Source organism: Daktulosphaira vitifoliae, unplaced genomic scaffold (genome assembly GCF_025091365.1).
Source record: "Daktulosphaira vitifoliae isolate Bord-2020 unplaced genomic scaffold, ASM2509136v1 Scaffold_3, whole genome shotgun sequence".
NCBI classification, from domain to species: domain Eukaryota; kingdom Metazoa; phylum Arthropoda; class Insecta; order Hemiptera; family Phylloxeridae; genus Daktulosphaira; species Daktulosphaira vitifoliae.
In genome coordinates, this window is record NW_026099574.1 from 33,602,246 (window position 1) to 33,624,926 (window position 22,681).

Genomic DNA, 22,681 nt, shown 5'->3' on the forward strand with positions numbered 1-22,681 from the left:
TAGTGAGACTCTAATATAATCATACAACTAAACAAATGATTAAAAAGTTTGTTCAACTTTATGGTTATTAAACTTAATGTTTATATAATTAATAATAATTGTTCAATTTAATTATACAAAAAATCAAAATAAATATTTTTTTCTTAACTTAAAGAAAAAATAAGGATTTTATAATAAAAAGAAAATTGATTACTAAATTTAATTATTAAAGTTAATTGAAGTGCGACGTTATAATGTCCAATTTTTCTTATCGACTTTATTCGTTAAAAAATGATTTAATTTACAAATAGTTTTATCACTTGTAAACACTTAAATGATTCTAACTCGAGATTAATTTAATTGTTATTTTGATCCTATAAATAAATTCATTTGCAACAAAATTTTATTAAAAGACCTATGACTATATAACATAATTTTTTGTAGTTAAAACAATCTTAATATATTTTTGTTTAAAAACACTACTCTCTTCCTCACATTTTGTAAAGTTTTAGATGCTAACATCTCAAAAAATTATATAATAAAACTGATTATCGTCCTGTCAATATTTTATCCAGACTATTCTCCATTTAATTGTAAAAAAATAATAGTAGGTTCCCATTTAACTTTCGAAAGTTACCTCTAAAATTTGATGTTTACTTCGACTAATGGATATAAATAAAATATACTTATTGCTACATATAAAAAAATAAATGAATTTCTGATTACGAGTAAAGCAAAATAGGTGGTATTTGTAATTTGTGCAGTCAAGCAACTAAAATAGATCAATTTAAATTCCTCTATCTTCACCCTTTTGGCAGTTCTTTATCTAATTTAAATTCTTTCTTTGAACCGTAAGGAATTTAATTATTTTATAATATACATGCATATGCTTTCTATTGTTCATAACTCGTGTGAAATTTATTAACTTAATGGAAATATCTGCAAATTTTCTTTTACAAAAAAACAAATTAAAGTAATTTTTTATTTTTTATTGATCATAATAGAATTTTACTAATGATAAGCTTAATCGGTATTGTTATTATACTTTAAAAGAAAAATATTTAAACAGTTAAAGGAGAGAACACTCTCCTTTATGTTGTTAAAAAACTGATACCTCCATGAAGTTGTTAGTTTACAACCAAAGCTAAAAAAACCGAATTCATCTATGCTTCTTCTTAATTAAACGAAACTATTTTCAAGAAAATGAATTAATAAAACATAGACATTAAAATATTTTTGCTAGCAAAAACCTTATAACCAAAAATAAAATTTCAAGTTAAGATCATTAGCCTGATTAGAATAATATTTTAATGGAGTAAATGAGGAAATCTATTTTAAACTAATTGGCGCTCTTCTAAGTAGCATAGAAACCTATTTTATTTCATAGTGACAATATGTGATATTTTTATAATAATAGTTATAAATAAATAAGCTATGAATGTTTCATTAAAAAAAACTATCTAAATGTAATTAACATTTCAATAACATAAAGATACCATTAGCAACCTAATAACACTTTTTGATAAATGTCCTCAAAAATAAAAAATTATAATAGTTACAATTGTTTGGCTAAGAGTTATTACAACTTAAGAGTGTTCAAAATATTATTATTAAAAAAAAATAAAAAATAAATTAATTTTTAGAATCGTTATCAATATAATAAAAAATGATTTAAATATTGTCTGGAAATTCTTAGACTACCACAACCTATTAATTCAATAAATCCAATCCTGGATTTTACCTTATTTCATGTAATGAAACCGATTAGCTAATTAAGGGCCACAACATTATCCATGATTAGTAGATGGATACCACTAATCCTGATTTTGTTAGATTAATCCTTTGACAAGTGGTATAGTAAACTCATAAACTTCACAGATCTCGTTAAATATTCCGAATGACTAGAACAATCTTATTTAAATGATAAAGGTAGAGGCTAAAGGGGTTAAAGCACCATCATTACCAACTATTATAACCTACTTACTCTTGGCTACGTCATTGAGTTGATCACTGTTGGCGATCAACTTCTGGAGAGGCCATTGTTGACACTTAATTATACTTAAAATTTCATTTATAAAAAAAAATTGTTTAAACTATTTTTTCAGTTGAATTTAGAAGTAAAGTAGCATGTGAAAATGAAGTTGTTCAACTGCATTGTAATCAAAATTCAAGGTTAGCCATATTTTCAGCTAGCTACGGTAGAACAGAGTATGAGAGTATACAATGTCCTCAACCTCAAGGTGTGCCAGAGGAAAGTAAGTAACAAAACTAAATACATTAACCTAGACCATGCTGTTTTTTAAAATTTGTTTTTTTGAAAGAGCTGTTTAACATAAAATTAATTTGTCTTACTTATTTTTTAGCTTGTCTAGTAAGCTACGCTACGGAAACTGTAATGTCAGTTTGCCACGGCAAAAGAAATTGTAAGCTTGCAGCGGATACTGCAACGTTTGGCAATCCTTGTAAGCCGGCCTCAAGAATGTACTTAAAAGTAGTCTACAACTGCGGTAAGTAAAAAAATTATGAATAAAATGTTAACTTTTTTCATATTTACCAGTTATCTTTTTTAAGCTTGAGTGCTTAACATTGATCAACGCTTTAGGTAAAATAAATATTGCTGTGAAAAATTTGTAACATTAAAATTTATTTCTTGATTTTCTACCGACTCTGAACTTTTCACTTTAACTCACTTGCAAATAAGCAATGGAATAATTCATGAGATTTTCAATCGATCAGACTACACGTTTTGCTATTAAAGAAATAACATGGATTAAACGGACACCCAGTTGACTATTGCTAAAATATCATAAGTTGAAAAGTATATGGAATGAAATAATATAATTAAATAAAATAAATTTATTTTTATAGTTTCTATAATAATGTAAATTACGTAATTATGTGATTAAAATATTTTGTATTAATTTATGGAATAAACTTTAGTCACTTTATTTCGAAAATGTTTGAAGTAATAAATTTTGATATTATGATAGATTGGTAGAAAAATGTATTCTTTTCAAAATCCCTTAACGTTTTACATGCTAAAAATAGGTCTTCTGAAAATAACATTATACCTTTTTGAACTTAAGTTAACATTGTTACTAAACGAACTCCTATTGATAGATTTACGCACCTGTACGCTTAAATTTAATTGGCTCGAGCTCAATTGTACTGACAGTTCTTGACAAAAAAATCAACAGGCGGTGATTTATTTGCAGTTCACAATACCATAATTAGCTATTAAAGCAAATATTTGTATTTTTATAACTAAGAATATAGAATCTAAGTAATAAAAATAAGTTTTGCAAACGTAATACCTTTTTGTTAAATAATTGTCAAGAGTTTCAGCATTTTGTGATTTAATATGTTATAATAGTAATACTAATAGTAATAAAACTCTCGTAATAAATACGACACCATTTTTAATTGATATTAAGTTTTTTTTAAATTTTATATAATTTACACATATTATTATTTTTTTTAAAGAAATCAATAATTGTTAATTATTTTGTAATACTTGGTAAGTTACATTTTACCAACACACGTGAAAAAAAATATTATATCTTCACGATTTTCAATAAAAGATAGGGCAGCTCTCACAAGAAAAATTATTTTAAAACGAAAATGTAATATTAAAATGTCGATATATGGTAATTTTAATACTCCTTCGAGTACGCTATAAAGTAGACGTACTAATTTAAATAACTATTTACATATGACTTGATATGTTGTACAATATATACAAACAATAAATAGTTACACAAACTTCAAATGTAATGCTGATAACTGAGTAGTATGTAATTGTGTAATTTACATTTTGTCAATATTTTTTTTTAATAGTACCCAGGAGGGTTTTAAAAGAACAATTCGAAGAACCCGCTCACTCCGACGAGCCAACTGTAATGGAACTAGACTACTTTGACAACCCGGGCGTAGCACCAATACAGCCATTTGAATCGTTATCGCCACCAGCTAACGATCCAAGACATAACAAGTCAACTTTTGACAATTCAGACTACAGTAATTCATCCAGCTCGTCTTTAGGTAAGAATATAATACTCACAAATCAAATAAATTTACAAATGTGTTGCACTGGAAATCACTATGATATTTTCCAATTTTTAGTGTTCGATTATTGAAATCCATGTTTATTTAAAATAATAAAACTATTTAAATTGTATAAACGTTAAGTTTCGTGTCAAATTAAATATTCAGACGTTTTTTATAATAATTTATGCACATATAACTTAATAATTCAAAATTAATTATTTACTTCTCCGTGTATGTGTACAAATCAGTAAACAGTTTTATAAAGACATTTTTTAAACATTTTACCAATATTATTAATTGTTTTATTAACAGTTATCTTAAGTGATATGTACAGTTTAATGAAATGGTTTGCAAGTTGTAAATGCAAAACTATTAATTATTATAAAAACTTATTTCGTCCAAAAATTATTCTAAAATACTCATTAATTGAACATGTTGAATATTGTTTTTTTTTATAAATAACTAACACATATTTTTTACAATAAGTTGACATATTTCGAAATTAAATTCACATAGAATTATTACACGTCATTGTTAATTTCACCTATGGCTTTTATCATTCCACACTCTATACACACTAATACGCTATTTTACGTCACGGCTAGCTTGTTAGGGTAAGCATCGACTTCTACAACAAGAAATTTTGAGCTTCACTATGTTACTTTAACTGGCACGAATATAATCCATATACTTATTGGCGAGCCTATAAGTATCCTTCGCTTCTTGGCTAAAACATAAAGTAAATTAAAAAATTAATGATAAAGTCTATACGAATAACTTAGGTACGATATCTCGACATTTGTCTCAACAGCCAATTGTGAATCTTGGACAAAATGCTACTACAAAAAAAACAGCTAGTGAAAGTAGCGTTTTAGCTAAACTCGTTACATTTGGTTACATAACATACAAAATATCTCATAGTAAGTTTTAAATATTTATATGATACCAATGATATATTATAGTTAAATCAAAATTTATTAAGGTTATCAAATTTAAAACAAATACAATTGTATTGTTTATATTTTTTTTCATTTTTAAATCGTACTTTATTGAAGACTCGTACTCGACTTGAAGGTTATGTCATTTTTAAACACATATTACATTTATCTCACACTATTAACAAAGTTGCAAACTCAAAATCGGCTAAAAACTGCATTTCAAATTATTTCAGTTAATTTAACCAATTTTGTGTCTGGTTTGTTTAGAAAAGCGGGAAAAGCTTTACATTTATTTAGGTGGTGCCTTAATCGGTGGAATATTGTCACTGATGTGCGTAATAGGAATCAAGTTCGCATGGCAACGTTCCAGACGTCATTTAGACAGCAAACACCAATCCGAAGTCTCAAATCATGATCTATCATCTGATCCAAACGCTTTTGGTGACAATATCAGTGAGGTAGATGCTGATATAGATTTAACAGATATCACACAACTACCCATTACTGTAATACCAACACAAATTCAACAACTGTCACCAAGTGAAGTAAGAACAAACAACAAATAAATAAATATTTCGTTACAATATTATAAGTTAAATTTTTTTTTCTTAAAAATTGGAAAAGTCAAAAAAATTATTTCAATATTTATGTCATTTAAAATTGAAAATATTACTTTAGCTAGAGCTTTAGGTAAGGGTGTACGTAAAATTGAAAAAAAATAGCAATGCAAAACAAAATGTATTTGATAAGCAAAATGAAAATATATATTATTGGCAGCACGATTATTAAATACGTACCTCTCTTCAAAAATTTAAGTTTTCCAAAAAATAATATTTCTAGACAGCGGTAAAATTTACTCTGCACTACCAAATTTTTTCAAATTCTGTAGTGGTGCAACTAAAATAATATTTTGGAGGATTAGTTATTGATAAATTCATTTTCTCCCATACAAAAAAGATTTAATAGTAGATAAATACAATATTCTTAATTGTAGCGCCTATGTAGTTGCAGCTCTGAAATTCCACCAATGAAAGTATTAAAAAGTAAGAAAAAAATCCAGTACAAACGAAACGCGAACAATTGGAAACCATTTTTTGTTACTCCTATCAAAATAAAAATCTATGTAATCACAGTACTTTTTCCAAGCCCGAAATGAGACATTCCGAGGTTCAGGTCCAAAATTAAATAAGGCCCTTGTAACATAAGTATTACTTAAACTTAATATTTTATGATATGCTTTTTTAGGGAATGTTAAGGTCGCTAAATGTTGAAGCTTAGTGACCATGGTTCTTCAGATCTATACCTTACCTTTTACTTGTATAATACACTTAACTTAAAAATAAAGTATTACAAAAACATTGTTATACTCAAATATAAAAATTATTCAATACGCGTTTTGGATTATATTTTACGAAACAAAAATTGTTGAAAAAATAAAATGCGACATAATATAATATTAGTAGATTATTTTATTACAAACAAAATTATATTTTTTAATTTATTCTTTGTAAGCAGGATAACATTAAGTATCTATCTAAGATCACAATCAATATATAACGATTTTACACAAATTTGAACTCTCGAAAGGAATTGTTCGCAAAACCTCAGTAACGTATCTTTGTGTACTTAACGAATACAAACGCTTAGCCAGGGGACAAATGTAAACGACTATTCTTAAGCTGCTTAATGTTATTTGTTTTTCTGGGCCGAAATTCAAAAACCAACCCGTATCTGCATATGAATTTGTAAAACACATCATTTTTTATTGGGTTAAATTTATTAAGTTTTCCTATAAAATTATTCAAACTCCCAAGCAAATAATCAAGTATCTAAACCTAAATAGCGTAAAACTACTGAATATTTTAGTAAATTTATAGCCAAGAGAAAGACAAAAATACTACTTAATAATTTTTTTGGAGTTACCTTCATATTTAATAAAAAAAAATAAAGCAAAAGCATTGTTCACGTTTGGCAAAAATGAAAAAACAACACTACTCCTATTAAAATAAAATAAAATTAATAAAGTACAGAAGAAATCCAGTAAAATAAAATAAAAGCATTTTTTAGATTAGTATTTATTAATATTTAACAGTGAATAAAAATCACTGTTGTAAAACACTTCCATGTTTATTTAAAACATATTTTAAAAAAATGTAATATTAATACTAAAATTAAATGTATTTTAACTTTAAAATTTGATTACTCATAGAGTATAAGTCACCGAAACTTTTTTATTTTTTTAATCATATATTACATAAAACAAATTTTAATTTTAAATATTTTAGTATGATGTACTCCTATACTGTGCAAAGTATTATAAAACTGGCTAATTTTACCACAATTGTATAATTTTTAGCTTTAATGGTCAATAAACTCTCGAGTTTTTACGAAATCTCAGTATCGATATTTCGTATAATTTTTCTTTTTCATATTTAAATAAATTGTATTTGCTTTAATGTAATGTAGGTTTGAAGAAAGTAGGGTTTTGAAACATTACAAAAAGTTAAAAACTAAAAAATTTTTGATGTGATGATTATGTTTATTACCCAACCCAACCCTTCTCAATAATTTAGTAAATGATAGGATTTAAAAAAAAAGTATATTAAAATAAAGATATTTGATTTAAATATTACCACTAAAATATGTATTTTGATCCAAATCTTATTCGAGTGGTTAGAGCGGTTTATCATATTCACGAAAATTAAATGATAATCATCTTAAGAATATATATGTATTTAGGCTGATAACATTGTTTCCGAAAGACATAAAAGCGATTTTTTAGTCATTTTTGTGGCTTTTTGAGTTCAATATTTTTTAGTTTTTAATTATTATTTTTATCTTTAAACTACTTAAGAGGCCAATTACTCATAGATAACAAGTCGATGGAACGTTTTTTTTTTTAATTTTGTAGTACACAAAAAAAACCTTAAATTTGATTTAGCTTTGAATGGTGTAAATGTCCTATACAAAACATTTCGAAATCTTCCATTTTTACGAAAAATTATATGAATTTTTAGCTTTAACTCCTATAAATCGAGATTTTGGACATTTATTGTTTTTTCATCATAAAGTAATTTATATTAGCTTTAATTTAATGTAGGTTTAGAAAAGATAAATTTTTTAGAACATAATAAACATTGAAAAAAAAAATGTTAATATAATATTTAAACTACCACAGTTCTTTAGTTAATGATTAAATTTCCAAAAAAAGTATTGTGTCAACAAGGAAAATGTCTAAAAATATTATCAATAATAATTTCGCAATAAATCATTCAATTGTCAAAAACTTAATTCAATATAAAGTGAAAACTAAAAATGTCAACATTGACATTTATAATAACTGTAATTTTTGGGTCTTATCCCTTTATTACGGACATTTTCAAAATTATGGTGCTTATAATTTCAACTATATACGTTTTGTGATTTTTTTATGAATTGTTGAGAAAAATCGATCCATGTAGGTATTAAGACTTATATGGGTTGATATATTGAGATGAGTCCCCAAATGGAAAATATCGCTATTATAAGAAAATTGATGAGCGAAAATAAAATAATCAGAAAAACTGTTGTCACTAATCATAACAGTCTAGTAAAATTACTGACTAGCGGGTGAAGTTGTGTATACAGACACAATAGAAAAAAAAACGACAAAGTAAAACCAATAGGTTCTCACCTAAGGATTAAAGCCAATACTAATATAATATAAACTATTATAAATTAAGAAAATACGTTTTTTAATATAAGTATAAAATTCGATTTTTTTTTTTATTAGGTGGTTAGATTTGGCAATGGTGGTATTGCGCCAAAGAGTTTATGTAGAAATGATAGTTCACAATATTTTTATGGATGACAAAACAACAGCAAGGCAATGGTTAATAGGTTGCCTTGCTCATCTCAAGCATCAACAAAACCTACTACATCCAGAATGTATTGTTTCTAATGAAAGGATTTTGATGATGACACCGTTGAATGAGCTTAGAAAACTTAATTTAAGATATAAATTGATAAGACTTCCGAATTCATAATTAGTCGTTAACTTTTTTTAACATAAATTTATTGCAATAGTATTTAAACACTTTATAGAGTGATTATTTTATCTTTCTTTTAATACTTTAAAACCTGAGTTGTATGTTATATCACTTACTTTTTTTAAAAAGGTCGATTTATTTTAATTTTTTAACATACACGCAGTATTCAAAACCTTAAGTATTAATTAAGATTTTTATATAACGTAAATATTTATAATAGAAAATATTTTTTAAATAATTAACTATCTTAATACATCTATCTATCTATTATTTGCTAGATATTATAATTTTAAAAAAATTGGCTCAAATTTAACCCTATAAATTTATTAAAAATGTTTGTTTTCGTTTAAATATATTTTACTAATAAATACTTAGGAAAGATAAAACAAATCACGTTTAAGTATCTTATATTAAGATAATTTTATAAGGTTGTACAGTATATTAAAATTTTAAGTATACTAAAAATATTAGAAGTTTGAATAATTCACCTACAAATACATACATATTGTCACTAACGCACAAAAAAATATCTATCACAGATTCATTTATTTAAATTATTTTTGAAACATCTTTTGATATTTTAAATATCTCAATACCAAAAGAATAATGATTGATTGAATAATTATTTTACAATTTGAATCAATAATGTCACAACATTTTTTTTACTGTCTATCCAAAATAATAAAGGACTGTTATTAGTGTTATGACACATGCCCTCTTTTATTCTGTAGCATTCTCCAGTTAGGTAATTATTAACATACATTTATTTAATACAATATATATATATATATATATATAATTCTAACAAATAAAAATGGTTTGTAAGATTATACTATTATTGTAACACCAAAATTAAATTAAGGTAATCAATTATTTTATTTTATATAGTTATTTTAATTTATACACTTAGTTAATATTTAATTTACATAAATCCTAATTACAAGAACTTCTATTTTAATATCTTATTCCGTTCCTCCATAATATACTGATAAAACTGTATAGTTTTTATTAATTTATTTATTATTTAATTCAATTAACCGTTTAAAACAAAATAAGCGATGTTAAAGCATTTTATTTTTTATTTCAAAAATAATGATTATCTACTTAAATAAATGAAATAAAATTATAGATATGGTTTTTAGGATTTCTCGACACAACTTTTTGTAGCTACATATGCAATTGAGCCGTAATGGTATTACATGTACAAATTCAGTTCTAATTTATATAAATGAATGTTATTAGATTTAATAATTCGACTCTATAATAATTATAATAATATTACAAAGTATTAATTATCACCTATCTAGAAAACACAGTTTAACTAACAACAAACAAATACATGGTAAACAAAATATATTTAAGTCGCTAAGACAAAAGCATTCATTTTTTTCGTAAACGTACAAAACATATCCTAGCAAAAAATAACGTATTTACATTAAAAACTTTTTTAAGGAGTCACACAAATAAATTTACAGTATCTTATTTTATAGTTATTTAATACCACTTTCGATTAATTTTACATTACATACAAAAACATTTTGCACTATGGAAGAAAACTAAAAAAAAAATCTAATTTTGTTAGCTCGATTTTTTTCAGATCAAATACCATTTTTATCTAGCTTACTTTATAAATCCTTAAATAGAGGTAAGCGATTATGTCCTTAATAATCCATAACGATGCATTCTTCAAAAATAATTAAAAGAAAATTAGAAAAATTAAAAATGTATAAATTATTATTTTTTTTTCTGTTAGTAAAATTTTCAAAATTTATATAATTTTCAAAGGCAAAATTAAAATTTTTGTCGATTAAAAAATTACAACACAGTAAATATTTGTATATAACAATGCAAATTAACCGGAGAGATACAATATTTATAAATACTAGTAAATATTGCACTTATAAATATTGAGCAGATATTAATTACATAAAGTAAACAAAAATTTCGAAAAATTAATAATTTTATTTATACACACAATTGTATTAATATAAATTGTGAAAAACAATTAACAATTTTTAAGTATACAATAATTATATTTAACGACTGATTTTTTTTTTTTTATTATAAATATTTTAAATTTATATAAATTTGTTGAGTTTTTAAAGTAATTATTAAAATACAACGTTACCTATTAATTCAAACATAATTTTATATAATAGTTTTTGTTCAGTATCAAGACTTGAATGTAAAACTTGTGTAAATATTATAAACATTAAATATTAAAGAAATGTGTTTTGTACGATGTCTTTTGATTTTCGACTCCCAGCTGACACTAACGCAAACATAATGGCATTGCAAAGTATTTTATATTTTATTGTAAACATAAGCACTTTATACCTTAGATGAAGTTTTTTCAATCAGAGCAAGAAAAAGTTATAATTACAACGTTTTTAAAGAAATATTTTGTAAAAACGTAATCAAAAAACAAAAAAACCAACACAGTGGTGATATGACATAGTTAAGTCAAGTATAATTATATCTGACAGTGATTAAAATCACTATCGTAGAAAACGCTCCGATGCAAATCTTTAAATAGTGTTCAATTTTAAAGAATTGGTGGATTATTCCAAAAGCTACATGATCTGTTATTTCCTTATTAATATCCCGATTAAGATAAAGTATGTCGAATGAAAAATGTATATAAATACTACTTCTCATGAAAAAATTGTATTGATCCATACATTTTTCAAAAAGTTATAGCATAATAAAGTTAAAAATGTAAAATACAAAATCGTGATTTTTACACAAAAATAGCCATTTTCACCGTGAAGACAAAATAAAGTCGGAATTTTTTTTTTATCCATTATAAAGTATATTACATTAACTTTAATTTTAGTTAAATATAAAATTGTCAGTCTTTCCGGAACACTTTCAAAAGTTAAGTTGAAAAAGTTAATTTTTTGTGAAAAAGTTGTCATTTTAAATCCCTCTGTGGCAGGTAAAGGGTCAGATTTATAAAAAAAATTTACCAAATGAAAGGTAAAGACATCATGCATCTATAAAAAAAAATTATATTGATCTGGTAATTTTTAAAAAAGTTATGGTAGTTTTAAGTAAAAAAAATTGAAAAGATGTCGAAAATTAGCGATTTTACAAATTTGTAATTTTTTTGGAGTTTTCCTCCATTTACGGGAAACGAGGGAAATTTTTTTCAAATGTTATATTTAAAAAATTCTATGTAAACTTAAAGATGTATTGTAAGATGAAATGTAAAAAATGAATTGTAAAATTTATTTTCTTAACTCTAGGGACTTCATTTAATATTTCCCGATGAGTCAAAAATCATTTATCTGCCTTTCTAATAAATTAGTTATTAATTTTGCTATATCTTTACACTGAGAAACGCGTTTACAACTCTAAATTCTACAAGTTACTTATAATATTACTTATGTTTGACCTAATATGATCGCAAATAACCATTTATAAATCTTTTTTATTTTAATATTGGTACTGTTTCAAATATCTTATAGATTATTTACAAACGCTATCATTTTCTTAATAAAAAAAATCATTGCATTTATACTGCTTTGTTTATTATGTAAAAAGAAACAGTATAAAATATAATGCAGTATAACATAATTGATTATTCATAATATTAAACATATACTCATTATATATTTCATATTACAAGTATTATATACCTTAATATTTCATGAAATACACCGAAGACAAAAAGCATTCAATAATTAAGTTTTATATTTAACTTGTAACTATTTGAACTAAAAACACAATTATGTCAATAATATATTTTTACATATAAAACATATTTGCAACATTGTTGAATATATATCCATGGCTATATATATGTATAACTGTTAAAGTATTAACATTTTTTTTGTGCCTTTATTGTGGTAACATTATAAACTTAAACAAATATTAATAAAAATTATACAAACAGAATAAATATATATAAATTACAAATTTCTGTAAAAAATCGTACAAAATAAAATTAATTAATTAATATAAACCTTATATAATTTTCTAAATCCATTATTTATTTAATATTTAAGGCAATTTAACAAAATTATTTAAAAATAACAATTAATTTTTCAATACAGAAAAATCTTTAAAATTGGGCTAACCGAAATTATAGTTTAAATGACAAAATAAATAGTTAGAAAAACTTATTATAAATAAAAATTACCTAATTTTATTTAGTAAATCCAAATTTATGAGATATCTTTTGGCTGTATATATAAATATATATGTTTGTCGTATATCATCAACCATTACCATATATTATTTTTTTTTATATGTTTATATAATTTCTGCGTAAAATAAAACAAACTAGTTTGGTAGAGTTGAGTAACATTTTTAAATCTATTTAAATATTAATATAAGACTATATACAATAAAGCCACATAATGGGAATTTATAAGAATTTACAAAGAATATTTTCAATTTTTTGCAATTAAATAAAAAATTTATTGGAAAAAAATAATAGAATATAGATTATTAAAAATGACATTTTAAAGTGATGCAAAAATAATAAATATTTTCACTACAAATTATAATTTACCCAAAGTGAACACAAACTGGACTCAAAGTTACTTTAATTTAAAATATAGAACAAATTATCCTACAATTGTTGACGCATTTTTAAATGAATAATTTGTGGTAATAGTTCTAGTTTTTATAACATAAAAAATAATTGTTCAAAGAGTCACATCACTTTTCTCACTTATCAATTACTTATAATTCGAGAATTACTTAAAAATTAGTTAACAGCTTTACTGTTTTGTTAAAATTTTAATTAACTTTTCAGATTTTCCTTTAAAATACAAACAGTTTTCAATAAACATTAATAATCTGAGATCAATAGTACGCAATAGGTATTTAAAATTTTGTAGTTTTTTTTATACAAACTAAAAAACCTTTTGATTTAGAAATAAGCTTATATAATATTAAATAATTATGAAGAATTCCATGCATCTATAGATGCATTGAACTTCGTGATTCATTAATTTTGATAAATTCATCAGTTTCCAAGTATAATTTAGAGGTATTTTTAAAATTAGATGTTTGAGGCTTTAATGAATGTACAGCTAATGTCTCTAATTCTTGCCCTGATGGTTGATTTGTTATAGCTGTACTTATACATGATACTGTTGATTCTGATGCAATGTTAGAAAATGGAGAAGCATGTCTAATATGGTTTCTACTTATTTCATTATTATCTCTACTTTGAAATTTTCTACAACATCGGTATGGGTAAGGGCCTTGGCTGTAATTAGAACCAAATATTGATAGTAATGAAACCAAGAGAAAAGTTGAATAAAACCAACTTATGAACATTATAATAATTAGAAATATGCCTAATTGTGCATAAGGCAAAACATCTGAAGGTAACATAAATGCTCCACTTGCACCAGTAGTAATTGCACCCATTAATGAAGGACAAGCTAATAATGATAATGCTTTTGAAACAGCCGTTGCTCTAGGTAACTCTTCACAAGCTAATTGATATTCCATTGTATAATGTAGACTAAAATCTACAGATAAACCTATAGCTACTGAAGTAGCAATTGACTCCAAAACATTTAGCCGCCAATCCATTAAAACTAAGACAGCAATTGTAGAACAAATAATAAAAAATATTGTTCCAACAGTAATCAAAGTTAATGAGATACTCGTGGTTACAAAAAACATAATAATAAATGCTAAAAGAAGGGCAATAATAGCAGACATAATTGTATCTTCAATCAAAGTTTTTTGCAAATCATAAAAACCTAAATGGCTATAAAACCAACCATTTCTCATACCAGGCGGTGCTGTTGTCATTATTTTTGAAGACCAAGATTCAACCTGAAATAATTAAAAACAAATTTATTAATATTTCTGAAAATTTACATGTATAACAAACTTACTTGTTTGTAAAATGTATCCATATCCACATAGGATGTGGTAAAAACAAAATTACTTTCATACTCCACAACAACAGCTCTCATGATTGGCATTAGTGTTTGATTTTTAGGATAGAACAATGGATTTGAAAATTTAGGGCCAGCTGCAGAAGGAACAAATAAAGAGCTAGGAGTACTATAAATAATATACATAGCTTTCAAAATACAATAATGAAAAATATTTCTTGGAAATGGAAATTGATAACTGTTACAACAAGGCCAACGATTATGATCTACTGGACTAACACAAGGTCTATCCATCCATTTTATAAATGTTTCCATAAAGCAGTTTGTAAGTTGTGGACCACCTACTGGTCGGTAAAATGGTTGAGCACGTAATGTTATACAAAAATTTAATAACCAGACTTGGGATTTAGGGTGAGCAATATCAAAATCAGGATCATATACTAAAGTACCATGATCTTCTGGATCTAAATGATTACCAGTATCATTAGCTAATATGCCCCAAACAAAACGTAGTGGAACCCGATTTTCAGGATTATTGTCAATCTAAAAAAAATTAAAATAATTTAATAAAATAAAAAATTATAACTTTATTTATACATTACCCGTAAAATTCGTTCAAACCAGAATTGATTTTTATAAACTAAATCATATTGTTCAAAAGGATGTGATTCTCGAAAAAGTTGAAATTCAACTGATTCTGGTAGCTTCATTCCAGGCCATATAATGATTATACACATACTAATTAGACTTAACATAAAAATAAGTAAAATCCAAACCCATCGAAACCTGAATACAACTTTCAATAACCAAGCATTAAATGATGTTTGCATTTTTCGTAAAAATTGCTCCATTTTTATTAATTTATCAGCTGACCCAACACTTAGCATTGTTATTTCACTTCTATACTGTGTACTTAAAATAACAATACAGGAGGGCAAAAGACTTACAGTTATTATTAAATTAATAAGTACAGCCATAGCAGAAAATATACTATAAAAAAATTTAAAAAAATTAATTATCACTTAAGAAAACTAAATAATATTAATAATTTTTAATACTTAAAATACATACCTAAAACAACTTATTCCATTAATGGCACTTAAAAAAGACGAAGCAAAAGCACAAAACGTTGTTGTAGTGGAAAGTGTTATAGACATTAATGAATGTTTTAAAGTCTTTGAAATTATTTCAACTAAAGAATCATTATGATTATTGAGTTTTATGACTTTCCAAACATCACACATGATGAATGATGAATCTGCACTGACTCCAATAAGCACAATGACCGCAAGAACATTCATAAATGGAAAAAACTCAATATGCAAAATGAATGTGTATATAAAATAGGAAATAGATAAGGAAAACAATATATTTAAAAGAGTAACTAAAGTGATTATCAAAGACCATGTATAAGATAATACACAAACCATTATGAATAAAATGCTAAGGAAAATAAGGTATATATCTCTTACGAGCTCAATATCAAATACTTTCTCTTTAATACCTAAAAATACAAAAAAAATTATTACTATAAATATGTGTAAAATTAATAATATTTTTAAATATCAGAATCAAGGGGTTATTTAAAGGGTAAAGCAATAGGGGTGATCAGTCCCCTAGAACAGACTTATCAATATTTTTTAAAGCCAATATAAATAAAATATTTCTCTAAGAACCTATTTTTTGGTCATTACTACAAAAAAGTTTTCTGTAGCATTTTTACCAAAGAAAAAATATTAAGCTCCACATAAAATAATTTCTAAATACGCCTCTAACTAAAATTACTATCTATATAAGTATAAAATCTCAAAAAAATTAAAACATGTTAAGAAATATTCTTATAAAACAGAATTTGGCAATAGACACGCAGAGAGAAAATAAATAGCCTGCCAAAAATATTTTACTTTTATTGTCTTTCACTTTTCTAACCATGTATAGAGTTTAATTCTGAACTTTGAATAATTTGTTTGTAGCCACGTGTTAGAAACATATTTTAAAATTTTATAAGTAATTTAGTATTTATGTCAGTGCCAATATACCATATGTTTATCTTGACTACATAAATGCATAAGATACTGTTTCTCACATTATTTTCTCTTAAATATTAGAAATGTGTATAAAAAAAACTAAATTACTATAAAATGTTCATATAGGGTTGTTACATACTTTTTATAATAACATTTCCTTCACCAGAATTAAAAAAGCAATTTCAAAAATTTTACACAATAAAATAATCAACCTAATGAGGATGATATTGACAATATAATTAACCGAATAACAAAGAAATTAAGTTTTTACAAAATCCTAGTAAATAAATTAAAAGTACCAAAAGAATTTAAAAAAACTAAATAATTAACATTTCTTAATCCAAATGAAATAATATTAAACATACCAAAATCAATTGCTGAAATTTCAACTAATGAAGTTGATAAGTTTGTGTCTTTCATAGCTTCATAAACATGTACTACAGATCCTTTTCCAAATGGTAAAAACATCAATGAACTCTTAAGAGTTTGAGTAGGAGCCTATAAATTAAAATATAAACAGATAAATAAATTATACTATTGAAAATGTATTTATTATTACAAAAAAAGAACTAAAAAAAGTATATTTAAATAAGTGTTGCACATATATATTTTTTGAAATATTAAAAAAATGTATAAATTAATTGTAGGTTAATACCTTTTATTGTCGAATTTTTAATTAATTTAAAACATTTTTAATTAATTGATTTACTTACATGTGGTGGCATAAAATTAACATCTAAGTGATAGTGCATCAAATTATATACGACATTAAATTGAAAACATTGACGAGGTATAGTTCGATATCCTAATGACCACTCTAATAACTGATTATCATGATAATAATGAGCACATCCTTCAAGTATAGTCAATGTTGTATTAATATCTTTTGGCTAAAAAATGTTTAAAAAAATGTAACTAAATTGTAAATATTTAAAAGCATATACATAATTAAAAATTGAAATAACAAATATCCTTACAGTAATTTCTGAACAAGATTTGTGTTTTTTCAATAATGTAATATAGTTAACTAATGACCACGAAGGACAACACGCATTATCTTGCAAATCACAAACATCTTTATAAGCATCCAAACTTTCTAGCTGTTGCTGAATAATACACATATGTTTTACTGCTTCATATGTAAGGAGATTATTACCTTCTTTTAAAGTGAAAACAACTCTAGCATGGTCATATGCTAAAAAATATAAATAAATAAAATTTAATTCAAGAAAAATAATATTTTTTTTCATTTAAAAAATGTTAAAAATTTCAGGATTTCAATTTTAAGATTTTTCTAATAAATTTGAGATTACTGATAAGTTTTTCTATAAATTACAATCAAAAATACTTCATAATGATAATTTTTCAAATGATATTCATAATTTGGTGATACTTGGGAAAAACTTTTCAAATCGAAAATTTATAAAAATGAGTTTATACATGATTCAAAAATATTATACGTTTGTATTGGTGAAACAACATAGATCACATCTCATGTTATAGTTATTTTATATTCAAAACATTTTACCAACATAATCCTTTTTTTCTTTTAATTATGTACAACATATACTCATGTTTTACATTTTTAACTTAAGTAGTTTTTCCCTGAGTACAATTAAATCAATAATTTAAATATAAATTACTTGGTTTAGAACAAAAAAAATCTAATCGATTTTTTCGAATTTTTTTATCATTTTTTAAAGTCATCACTTCAGTTTCCTCAAAAACTTCATCATCCAATAGAGGGGTTTGCAGAACAGATATTTTTGAGTCATCACTTAAGTTTTCAACATTTAACTGGGAATTTTCCTATATAAATATATTTATAATTAAAAATAAAGTATAATAAATAATTAAACAACAACATTTTCACCTTAAATAATTAAATACCATGTATATTTAAAGAATACATTAAATATTTTAATAAAAATGTACAAAATAATTAATGTTGTACAAAAATAAGATATTACTAGCGATATGTAAAATACATTTTTAATATATCCCCTAATTATCACTTCTATAACAGACCAGTAACATACCCATGGGAAGCATAAAGAGCTAAGTCTCCTTCAAAGGCCATTCTATAACTATATTTTAAGAAAAAAACAATACATTTTTTTGTTATTAATTTCCTTAATGCAAATTCTTGAGTATGCCACTATAGTATAGTTATGTAATAAATGAAGTAATTAATAGACATTTAATAATAGATTTTATATTTAGTTCCAAATATAATTTTTTTTTACATTTAAACATTTTTTTTTATTTCTCATGTCACAATAAATAATAATATATTGTGACGTGAGAATTGTCCAATAACCTGTATATAAAATTTTTTTTTATATCAATGATCTAATTCTTCTTGTTCTTATAATCATTTGTTATAATTTTATTACAATTAAATTTTATACATTCATTTTTGTAATTTCAAAAAATAAAAAAATGGTATTAGTAAATATCATAATGTTATATAATTCATGTTTCATTTTCGGCTTTTTTGTAAAATATTTACAGATTGCTATTAGGATAGTGATATTCTTAGTGTTTCTCAATATTCTTTATTACAACATAATAAAAATGTTAAGGATTATTATGAAAAATGTAATAAATTATTTAATTAAATAAATTTCTAGTTCATAATTTTCAAAATAACTAAACACAATTTATTATTTTAAAACTAAAATTAGAATTTCGCTTAAATAATGCATTTCATCATCCCATAGTTTTTTTTTTAAATCAAATATTTTTTATCCTGAATAAGAATGTATAAAAGATATTTGACAAAAGGCTTTCTTTAAAAGTTATTCAAAAAAGATAAAGAGCATTCAACTATGATAACTATCATGAGTGTATCATGTTTGAGAATTAAGAAAATCATTTTATTTATTCACTTTTGAAATTCATTGACACTTGAGTGTTAATAATTTTAATAATGACTTATTATTGCGTGTTTCTATCTAATGCTGTTTTCCTTTCAAATAATTTCATAGCATAGCCACATAGACAAAAATATTTTCCTTCGTAGAATATCTATTTCCAATTTTTTAAAAGATTTATAAATTCATCATCCAATTTACCATTTAAATTATTTTTAAATTGTATTATAATGTTAACAAAATTAAGATTTCCTATACCTATAAAAGAAAGTTAATTTTTATTAAATTTAACTATACTTTGGTTGTTTATAAATAAACTGCAATATCTTGTCTGTATTTTACACATTACGTACCTATAATTGAAGCATTTATATCTACTGGGATGCAATAAAATACTAATGTACTGTAAAAATTAATTTTTTTATTATTATTAAGTTAAATTGATGTTATGGCACATATTATCATAAGGATCTACCTTTTTTTATACAGTATCACGTGATGGTATGAACTTATTGGGTCATAGTACTTCTCATATTAGTTGGATTAGTTTGGGATAGATTTATCTACCCATCCCTAAAAAATCCCTAAGGGGCTAGATTCAATCACAAAAACTGGCTGTCATAAGTAATCCTTAATTAAAAAAAAAAAACTAAAAAATATATACCAAATTTTCATTTTTTTTTTTTTTTTTTTTTNTTTTTTAATATTTCCAAGTTGAAAAATATTCTTTCACTACAAATACTAGACAAATGGCTATAATATTTAATATAATTTAAATATTAATTTTTACTAATATACATTATTTCAAAAATTAGTTTACCAATTGTTTTACTTTATCTTCTTTTTTATTTGTCATTTCTTCATAGTTCTGAGGTAAAATATTAATTGGTACCCTTGTTACATCATCTAATAATTCAGTCCCTTTTTCTAATGTTTTTATCAAATTATCCCAAGCTACTTGTCGATCACCGATATCAGTACCTCGTGTTTCAAAGCCCTAAAAAATTAAAAATTAAAATTTGAAGTATATATTTTTTTTGAATTGTAAAACAAACAAAATTGAATACATAGCCTAAATAAAATCTATAAGGCACTATAACCATTTCCCTATTTTAAGCATTTCTAATATTTAAAAATAACAATCTTTTCAAAAAATTTTAAATAGAAATATTTTCTATAGAGAGGCCAATCTTAAGTTACAGCTTCAAGGCTTATATAGGTCTTAATCTAGCTCTGAATAGATTCAATAAATTTTTAACTTAACTACTACACCTTTGTGCTAGAATGTATAAGAAGGATGTATCTATCTTAAAAACTTACAAGCTCTGGATGTGAAAACTCAGGTAACCGTCCAATTGAATATGGAACTAAGATTGAACTCACTCCAAAAAAAATGACAATTGCTATTATTTTTCGTGGATGATTTACCACAAGTTTAACATACCTAAAAATATTAAACTCTTTAACAAAATATTGATGTAAAAAAGTTATCAAAATAAATACATTACCAATCAACAATCATACTGAATAATAGAAATATTTAGAGTAATCATAATTTGAAATTTTATTTAAACATTTCAATATCTCCTACTATACATATTCTAAAAAGTACAAAAATAATTAAAATAAAATTGTTTTCAATTTATCACTTTCCTGTATATAACATATGCTGTGAAAACCAGATAAAAATAGTTAATAAAAAAGAATTAAATCTCGAAATCAGAATTTTACTTAAAAATATTTGTATGTTAAGAACAAGCTATAATAAAACAATATTCTCAACGAGGAGGATATTGACAAGGCTCAGCCCTATTTAAAAACCACAAGATAAATAAAAATAGTAAAAACGCAGTTTGAATCTAAAAACTGTAAGATATAAGCATAACAATGATTCAATTTTTATCACAATAAATATGTACATACGAGTAAATTTATTGAAAAATTAAGTTAAAATAAATTTTTTAATAAATTAGTATTTTTGTAAAGCACTGGAATTGACTGAATAACAAGGAAATTAATTAAAATATTTATTTAACATGACCTAGTGAATAAATTTAAAGTGGTTAAAAGTAATGAGAGAATTTTAAAAAATTAATCCATATTAATGATTTAATATTTATATTTTATCATATTAAATATCAATATCTTCATTGAATACTTCTTAATTTGAAATTAATTTTTTGAATTCCTTTTTCTAAGAAAAAATTTTAAACCACTAAACTATTCACATAGTGTTGTACTAAATCATTACTACATTATTATGTTTAAATTCTTATTTGGCATTATAATTGTTTGAATGATTGAATTTTACCCCAATCTTATGTTATCATTTAAAATCCAAGATGTATTTTCATACTAGATAAGATACTGATATATATTAAACTTACTTTCGTATCAGATTGGTAAGAAATATTAAACATGTCTAAAAGGTCTACACTAAACGAAAACATCGTGAATACTGCGTGGGATGAAGCAGATCGTTAAAGCTGTGGCGCTAGTCGTAAATAATACATGGATGGATTTTGCCGGGAAGACAATAGAGATAGGTTTCCATGACAACCACAGAGTCAGCAATAATGAAATCCTAAAAGTGATAGAATATGTCCTGGTTCTCATTTCTTCATATACTGAAGCTAAACATTGTACAATTTCATCTCTAATCCGTGTTTCTACTGTCAACAACTACACCACCCCTTGCTATCTCACCAGCATTAATAATTTTTAAATTGTTTTAATCCCATAAGTTATTAATAATGTTTCAGTGACTAATTTAATTTAATATTTATCAGTGAAACAATATTAAATAAACATATAAATTAAATAACATACAAGGAATAATTGAAAATGAAAAATATAACCATATGGTGCACTATTATTATGATCATCACCATCTCCGTAGCCTGTATCTCAACTATT

At 24.2% G+C, this 22,681-nt stretch overlaps 2 protein-coding genes across 5 annotated transcripts in view; one reads left to right on the forward strand and one right to left on the reverse strand.

Moving 5' to 3' along the window:
* Positions 1 to 11,021, forward strand: part of LOC126900592 (uncharacterized) — a 117,481-nt gene extending 106,460 nt beyond the window's left edge. For 2 of the 4 annotated variants that reach the window (XM_050676414.1, XM_050676416.1), the window contains exons 4-9: positions 2,085 to 2,234; positions 2,343 to 2,486; positions 3,817 to 4,020; positions 4,809 to 4,946; positions 5,232 to 5,509; positions 8,737 to 11,020. In XM_050676414.1, coding sequence (XP_050532371.1) covers positions 2,085 to 2,234; positions 2,343 to 2,486; positions 3,817 to 4,020; positions 4,809 to 4,946; positions 5,232 to 5,509; positions 8,737 to 8,814 — 992 coding nt within the window. In that variant the 3' untranslated portion in view covers positions 8,815 to 11,020. Of the gene's footprint in view, positions 1 to 2,084; positions 2,235 to 2,342; positions 2,487 to 3,816; positions 4,021 to 4,808; positions 4,947 to 5,231; positions 5,510 to 8,736 lie in introns of all 4 variants that reach the window. The other 2 variants (XM_050676413.1, XM_050676412.1) reach the window with 2 other exon arrangements.
* A 1,768-nt stretch (positions 11,022 to 12,789) lies between these two features.
* Positions 12,790 to 22,279, reverse strand: LOC126900585 (protein dispatched). The gene is made up of 12 exons (XM_050676403.1): positions 22,153 to 22,279; positions 21,274 to 21,366; positions 21,086 to 21,209; positions 20,586 to 20,762; positions 18,533 to 18,698; positions 17,867 to 18,084; positions 17,603 to 17,779; positions 17,255 to 17,387; positions 15,934 to 16,366; positions 15,465 to 15,852; positions 14,860 to 15,405; positions 12,790 to 14,797 (listed from the first exon to the last, which is right to left on the reverse strand). The coding sequence occupies exons 2-12, from the start codon at positions 21,285 to 21,287 to the stop codon at positions 13,925 to 13,927; spliced, it is 3,249 nt and encodes a 1,082-aa protein (XP_050532360.1). The 5' UTR covers positions 21,288 to 21,366; positions 22,153 to 22,279; the 3' UTR covers positions 12,790 to 13,924.
* Positions 22,280 to 22,681: the final 402 nt, after the last annotated feature.